Source organism: Vipera ursinii, assembly GCF_947247035.1.
Source record: "Vipera ursinii genome assembly, chromosome: 5".
Classification (NCBI taxonomy): Eukaryota; Metazoa; Chordata; class Lepidosauria; order Squamata; family Viperidae; genus Vipera; species Vipera ursinii.
The window spans coordinates 29408271-29416720 of record NC_139518.1 but is presented as its reverse complement, the minus strand read 5'-3'; the positions used below and the strand labels follow the sequence as shown (position 1 = coordinate 29416720).

General features: G+C 40.2%; 1 protein-coding gene across 5 annotated transcripts in view; it reads left to right on the top strand.

Moving 5' to 3' along the window:
• The first annotated feature begins 1898 nt into the window (after positions 1-1898).
• U2SURP (U2 snRNP associated SURP domain containing) overlaps positions 1899-8450 on the top strand; it is a 52679-nt gene continuing 46127 nt past the window's right edge. For all 5 annotated transcript variants that reach the window (XM_083364695.1, XM_083364692.1, XM_083364693.1 and 2 more), the window contains exon 1: positions 1899-1973. In XM_083364695.1, coding sequence (XP_083220821.1) covers positions 1929-1973 — 45 coding nt within the window. In that variant the 5' untranslated portion in view covers positions 1899-1928. The remainder of the gene's footprint in view (positions 1974-8450) is intronic.

Sequence of the window (8450 nt, the reverse complement as noted above, 5' to 3'; positions counted from 1 at the left end):
CCCGCCAAACTGCCGACCTTCTGATCGACAAGCTCAGCGTCCTAACCCACTGAGCCACCACGTCCCTCCTAGCTATATTGCTTAGAAACCATAATAATGTGTTCATACATACAATATTAAACAACTGTAGTATTATAATGATGCCTTAAATAAATTTAATAGGCTTTGTTAAGTAGGAAGTTACACTTTTCCAAAGATGAACATACACGTTTACTACTTTCCTTCTGAAAATTCATGTTTTTGCACCCTCTGGTGGCAAAGAGCCTTTTAGGACAGTGCCTATAACAGAGGAGTCAGATTTCCTCTGGCAGTGGTCCCTAAACTATATATGAAAAAGAAGGGTATTTTGTGGGTTACCTGCAGGGCTTTTTTTGTCATAGAACGCCCAGAACGGAGTTCCGGCACCTTTTTTGGATGGAACCTTGTAGGGTAGGCAAGGCGGGTTGTATGACATGTGTGAGTTCCGGCACCTTTTTCTTTTACAAAAAAAGCACTGGTTACCTGGTTGCTCGCTGTGAAAATCAAGATGAACTGGATATCTGTTTAATCAGACATTTTTTTCCTTTTAATAAAGAATAAGAAAAGATGAATGTCAGTATCTCACTTCTGCAGCATCTAACATATTTTCTTGTCTATCCTTTTTATTAAATAAATTGTGGGGAATTCCAATGAAGTTGAAATACTACGTAGTGTTTTGTAATGTTTTACTGGCTTAAGAGATGTTTGATTTGTATTCTGCCTTTCCTCCAATTCAAAATTGTGCATGTTCCATATCTTTCTATTAATAGCAACGACCCTACATGATAATATGGGAATGACAACCCCCAAAATCATATATGGCTTTGGTCAATATGCATTTGAGCACGTGTCACCCTAATCTTAGTTCAGTGCCTTAACCCTCATACCACTCTGGCTCTTTTGCTTCCTGTCATTATAGAAACATCTGTTTACTATTTGTTTTTTTGTCTATATTTTCAGAAACAAGTCACTATGCACTTATTGGAAATAAAAGAATTACATCTTTTAAACTATGGAGGAAGCAAGATTTCAAACTGAAACCTTGATGGGATTAATTGGCAACAGTAGCCAGGATTGCAATTTTTAGTATTTCTTGAAATGTATCTTCTATAATGCTGCGTTCTTCCAAGCTGCAGTACTAACGAGTGAAAATATGTTCCCTTAAAAGTTACCAGCAGAGGAAGATTGCTCTGTGAATATGACTATACACGCAGTCGTTTGACAGTTGATACTCTTTAGTGATGTGTAATACCCTTTTCCAATATTGAGCCCTCCAGATGGCTGGGGATTATGGAACCTAAAATCTAACACACAAGATTAGAGTTGGGGTGCATAAGATACAGAAAAGGATAAAGAGGTTTAGAGGGAGGAGTATAAGAAACAAAGGAAATTATGGTGCATAATTTTTCCGTTTTCTGTGAAAAGGTTTTTTTTTGCGTTTCTCTTCGTTTTCTAGAGCAGCGTTTCCCAACCTTAGGAACTTGAAGATGCGTGGACTTCAACTCCCAGAATTCCCCAGCCAGCTGGCTGGGGAATTCTGGGAGTTGAAGTCCACGCATCTTCAAGTTCCTAAGGTTGGGAAACGCTGTTCTAGAGTTAACCGCTGAGTCAAAACTTGGTGAGAATCGACGTTCGCAGAGAGCAAGAACGCGGCTGCGCCGCACCAAACGAAGCCAGCGCTTCGGCGCAGGAAGGGCTCTCTGACGCGCTCGCCGCTTTCCGCCCCGCAGGAAGAGGCGAGAGGAGGAGTTCAGTTTGTCGCACAGGGTTTCCAATCTGCCACATCTCCCGGCAGGCTATCGATTCATCATGCCTCCCTCCCCTCTTCCCCATTGGAGGCCTCTATTCAATCGGTGGGATCGGCGCTCGACTCTCCGCCGCTAAGGCTTTGAGCGGGGGAGAGAAGCAAGATGGCGGACAAGACGCCAGGCTGTTCGCAGAAGGCCAGTGGGAAGGTGAGGCCGTTTGGGGGAGGGGGGTCGAGCTAGTCGCGTGGCGGTTCCCGGAAAAGTGGGAGGCCCGAAAGAAATATATGTAATCCATCTGCAAAGGACTTTTGGGGAGATGGCTTGGAGCCGCGTGCCGCGTCGGGGAGGTGGTGCGCAAAGCAGGCGAGAGAGCAAATTCGCAGATTGGCTTCGTGGCCTATTCTTGCCTCCTCCTCTCCCTACAATCCAGCCGATAATAGAATTTATTGGATTGAATGGGAAGATAGGAGGAGTTAGCGTGAGTTGAAATGAAAAGGCTGAGTCAACACCCCCCCCCTCTTCTTAATTATTTTGTCGGAAACCTGGAAGTGTTTCTCGCTTCTGCTTCCTCTCATCTGTTCTTTTATAATGTAATCCAGCCTTACCCAAACTAATGTCCTCCTGGGTTTCATAGACCACAGTTCCCATTCTGTGGCTATGCTGGCTAGAAACGGAATGTATTATTTTCTCTGCAGTATGCGCCTAGGAGGCGGTAGGTCTGTTGTGTTTAAACATTTGCTTCCCCTGCCTAATTTACTAAATCAACGTCTGATTCGAAATTAAATGTTTAGGAGAAATCCAGGGTGGTTTACAAGAAAGCTGTCAAATACAGCTATCATGAAGCATTGCCAGCACTGCTTAAAACAATATTAAAAATGTGTATTTTAAGAAAGAAAAATAGTAATTTAATTAGTGCTGTTTGACGATGAAATGTGTTGTTATTTTACATATGCCTGGCTGAACAGTGTGTTTGGAGTTGCCTCTAAAGGGGCAAGGGATGCACTGTCCATATTTTCCTTGGGAGAAAATTCTATATTTGTGAAAACAGCTAAGCCATGGAAAGGCTTGCCTTCAGAAGTTGTGGGTGCTCCATCATTGCAGGCTTTTAAGAAGAGATTGGACAGTCAGTTATCTGGAATGGTATAGGGTCTCCTGCTTGAGCAGATTGGACCTTCCAACTCTATTATTCTTTTGAGAGAAGCAAACGTTTAAATATAATCTCTGTTTCAGAGTTACCCTCTTGTTGACCCCTTCACCCTGGGAAGCTTAGTCTCTTGACTCATTCTTTATAGCATCGAACCTGTCATAGGATATTTAGTTCAAATAGTACTCCCCAGGATTGTTTTTATTAAAAAGTATCTGTGCTAACCGTCTGATTGCAATTACTAACTGAAATAAATAAATGAAACAGCAAAGCTGTGCTAATAATATTTAGCCTGTTTATGGAAGATAGTTTATCGCTATAAGGCTTCATGTAGAACAAAAATATTGTATATTTGCTACCTGTGCAGGAAGAAAGTGTGATTGTGATGTATACATGTATTGTGGGTGTGGCAGAGATACTGTCCTTAATACCTATATAGAAGATAATTGCTATAATACCTATTTCCTGTGTTTTTATATTTAGAACTACCTATAATTTTTTGTCATAGAGTTACATGTGATCACATTTTCAGGTTAAGAGTTCAGCTAAGATAACTCTTTTATTTCTGATTTGGATAAGCAGCTAAGTATCATTCAGAATTTGAATTTTTGGGCTCTCTAAAAAGTAGAATCTAAATGAGAAGTGATTATATAAAGTTGATTGATAAATAATTGGAACATTAGAAAAACATCAGGGCATGACTTTGATATTAATCTTGTAAGGTATCTAAAACTTTTTTAAAAAGGGTTTTGCTTACTGTTTCTTTCTTTATTAGATTTAGAAAAATAAGATGACCTGAGGGGAAAAAGGATTCTGTCTTTAATTCTTAAAAACTAACTAATGACTATAGGTAAAAGGTAAAGGTTCCCCCGCACATGCGTGCTAGTCGTTTCCAACTCTAGGGGCCGGTGCTTATCTACATTTCAAAGCCGAAGAGCCAGCGCTTGTCAAAGGACGTCTCTGTGGTCATGTGGCCGGCATGACTAGACGCCAAAGGCGCATGGAACGCTGTTACCTTCCCACCAGAGTGGTACCTATTTTTCTACTTGCATTTTTATGTGCGTTCGAACTGCTAGGTTGGCAGAAGCTGGGACGAGTAACGTGCTCACTGTTACATGGCACTCGGGATTCGACCCGCCAAACTGCCAACCTTCTGATCGACGAGCTCAGCATCCTAACCCACTGAGCCACCGCGTCCCTTTAATGACTATAGAAATAGCCAAATAAATAGTATTCATAGAAACATTTACTACTTACCCATAGCACACTTAGAAATGTATGGTACTGTACATTGCAATTCACTAGTATAGTTATCTCATGATTCTGTTATTTGCTTCACATGTGGTATCCGTTTCCTTTGGATGATGTATATTCAGTTTTCAAATGAATATTTTTCCTGCAAGATCAGGGAAACAAAGCAACATGTTGTATCACTAGTACTGATGAAGACATAAAAATATTGTATTCATTTGTCATATGTAACTATGTCTGAATTCAACTCTTTTAAGAAAAAAACCCTCCAAAATTAAATATCAGTAACATTGAATTTCATGGAAATGTATCAATTTTTTTTAGTAAACTAAGAAAATTTATCCTTTGCATAGGTAATGTAATACACATGTTACAACTTTTTGAAGCATGAATTAATAAAACAATATTGCCTTGCTTTATTTTTTTATTCGCTCTTGGCTATGTATGTTAAGATTTTTCTGCTTATCTAATAATTTGAGAGAACAACATAAACTAGCAGCTTTCCCTACTATTGTATCGAATAATGTGTTTGCACAGCAATGTACCCATCCTCCATCTTTTATTCCTGTGGCCATGTTGACTTAAATTTTGGAATCCAATAGTAGACAACACCATTTGGAGGAAAGCTGCTATAGAGCATAGCATAGGTACTAAGAGATTGCAATATAATATTAGTGATAATTTACTAAACAGAATTTCAAATACTAGGATATGACTTTTTGAGGGAAAAAAGATGGACTATCCATAACCATCCAGTGCAGTAGATTAAAAGCTTTCTCTGTTTGGGAGCACTGTTCTGCCATTCATGAGTTTTTCCCCATTCTTGTACACTCCAGAAAGCTGAAGCCATTCTACCTCCATTGCTTTTTGTTTTTTTACTTTGCATATGAGAACGATGCAGAAATTTTAATTGCAACTTCTGTACAATTTCTCTACCAAGGAAATACAGGACAGATTGTTTACAATGGTGATACATCACTGCATTTGTTATTTGCAATGGATGAAGCAAGACAGTATGCTAACCCCAGTCATGTTCATTCTGTTATTTGCTTGCATTTGTCACATGCTACCTAGGGTCTGAAACTTCCAGTGTACATCACTTGTCAATTGGATGGCTTTTTATTTGATTTTTGCTCTTGAATACATTCAAGAAACCTTTTCTGGTTACTGTGCCCTCCTGCTGCACAAAGACAGCAATCTACAGTTGATGCTAAAGAAATCCCAGCTGGTACCATGTTCTTTAGCCTATCAGCCTGAAGACTAAAGCAGCAGTCCCCAACCTTTCTAGCTTTGCAGACTGGCGGTGGTGGTGGTGGGAGGGGCGGAAGAGAGGAGATGGTTCTGGGCCGTGCAAGCAGTGGGTGCGCCTGCAGTTGCACTTGCGTAAATGGTGGGCGCAGCTCCATTTGCACTGTTTATGTAAGTGAAAAAGCGCAAGCAAGCGTAATCACCTGCCATTGTGCAGCCAAGGTTGGGGACCTCTGGACTAAAGTACTTTACCAGCCCATGCCAAATATCAACCCTGGAAAACCAAAAATCATTGCTGACAAATGTAAAAAGCTCCAAATACTTGGGAAGCATCATTCTGAATGATCTTTAAACAAAGAAATTGATTCCAGGATCAGTGAGGCTGTGTTGATCTGGGGGGCTGCAGACTGGAGTGCTCAAATCAATACAAAGTCCATATCTCCACAAAGCTGATCATTTACAGAGCTGTGGTTATCCCTTTCTACTTACCTGATTATGAGCCCTAGACTCTAAACTCAAGATGTATTAAAGAACTGGAGAAATTTCTCATGTGTGCTCTCTAATCCATCCTTGGCATTCTTTGGCAAAGTTGTCACTCCAACCTAGATGTCTTGAATTGCATGAAAAGCTCAATAGCTTCGAGTCCCTGATTATCAGAGCCCAGATTAAATAGCTGGAACATATCATCAGACTGGACAACCACAATGTGTGTCGCTGGTTGCTCTGTGAAGTACTGGAAATGGAAAGAGACCTTGAGATTGTCCATGCAAGTGCTATGCAGGTGCTGTGAATGCCACTGTGACATTCAGCCAAAGGAATGAGACGCAGCAATTACTGACAGAATCCACTGGCAAGCCTTGTGCTATGAACTCTCCACTGGTTTTGAAAACAGGTGCTACCAAAAACTAGTAGAAAACCTTGAGTGGCATCACAGAATAGTTATTATAACGTTATTATATGTTACAATGTTATCATAACAATGGACTTCCAGTGCCCCCATTGTACTAGAGACTCTGTGCTTCTAGTCTGGGACTGCAGAGCCATCTATGTGCCCATAGATGAACTGCACAATAGTATGTCTTTTTCAAACCTGAAAGACTGCCTTTATGAGGCATATCAAACTGCCGGCCCGAGGGCTGGATGCATCGTACTGAAACTGCGCCCACCCCATTGCCAGCAACGGGGGAAAATTCACGATACATCATGTGATGTCACATGATGTCATGAGTTTTACATGCCTGGCCTATATTAAGAAGATTTTATTTTAAATATTAACTCCTTGTGACTAATGAAGATGTCAAGGTAACTGCCAAATTTTGGATGTTGGCTATCAGATTAAAGAAGTAGCAGAATTTTTAAAAATAAGATATTTATTTAGAACATTTTCTCTCTCTTCTACTTATCATTTGTACTTTTAATGCGTTGTTTCAGTTTTTGTAATATAAAACACCCAGAGTCATTGGGATGGCCATTCTTTATGTAAATGAATAAATGAGAAAGAAGTCTCTTGCTCAGAGTGTAGAACAAAAAAAAAGATTTAAATTATAGGAAAGCAGATTCCAGTTGGATGTTAGAAAACCATTCCTAGGAATACTTTGACGGTAAAAGTAATTAGCAATATTTGGCTTCCTTAATTGAGACTAGACAGCCACCTATCAGGATGCTTAAATTTGCATTCCTGCAAAAACAGGGAGTTGAACTCAGTGGCCTCTGTTGAACCCTTTCAACTCTGAGGTTTTATAACTATCCTCTGAACTGTCATCTGGATTTGGCTTACAAATTAAGACAAACTGTAATGCAATCTAATGTATTCTGTCAGATAGGTTTATAGTAACTGCAGCAAGATTATTATATACAGAAATCTTTCAGATTTTTTTCTTTACATCTTGCCCATTCATACTTTCTTTTATATTCTGAGCAAATGTTCATAGGACAGTTCATAGGATCATCTTTTTTTGGTAAAAACCCACTACCGTATTTTCCGGCGTATAAGACGACTGGGCATATAAGACGACGCCCTACTTTTCCTGTTAAATTACCATATTTTTCGGACCATAAGATGCACCTGACCATAAGACGCACCCAGTTTTTAGAGCAGGAAAACAAGAAAAAAATATTCTGAACCAAATAGTACGGGTATACTAAAACAGGGCTTTTCAACCTTTTCATTGTACCACTTTTAGGACAAGGCAATGTCCGAGTACCATCAGTCACCCAGCAAGGTGTCAAAAACATGACCCCCCCCCACAAAAAAAGGGAAAAAATGATAAAGTACAGGTAGTCCTCAGCTTACAATGATTCACTTAGTGACCGTTCAGTTATGACAGCACTGAAAAAAGTGACTTATGACCATTTTCACACTTAGGAACATTGCAGCATCCCCAGGGTCATGTGATTTACATTCGGATGCTTGGCAATCGATTCATATTTATGATGGTCACATTGTTCCAGGGTCATGTGATGGCCTTTTGCAACCTTCTGACAAGCAAAGTTAGTGGGGAAACCAGATTCACTTAACAATCATGTTACTAATTTAATTTCTCTCCTTCTCTTTCCCTCTCTCCCCCTCCCTCTTTCTTTCTCTCTCCTTTCTCCTTCTTTCTCTCTCCCTTTCTCTCCCTCTCCCTCTTTCTCTCCCTATTTTTCTCTTTCCCTATTTCTCCCTCTTTCTCTCTCCCTCTATTTCCCTTCTTCTTTCTTTCTCCTTGTCTCTCTCTCCCTCTCTCCCTCTCTATTTTTCTCTTTCCCTCTATTTTTCCCTCTTTCTCTCCCTATTTCCCTCCCTTTCTTTCTCCTTCTCTCTCTCCCTCTTTCTCTCTCCCTTTCTTTCTCTCCCTCTCTTTACCTCTCTCTCTTTCTCTCCCTCTTTCCCTCCCTTTCTTTCTCCTTCTCTCTCTCCCTCTCTCTCTCCCTTTCTTTCTCTCCCTCTCTTTACCTCTCCCTCTTTCTCTCCCTCTATTTCCCTCCCTTTCTTTCTCCTCTCTCCCTCTATTTTTCTCTTTCCCTCTATTTTTCTCTTTCCCTCTATTTCTCTTTCTCTC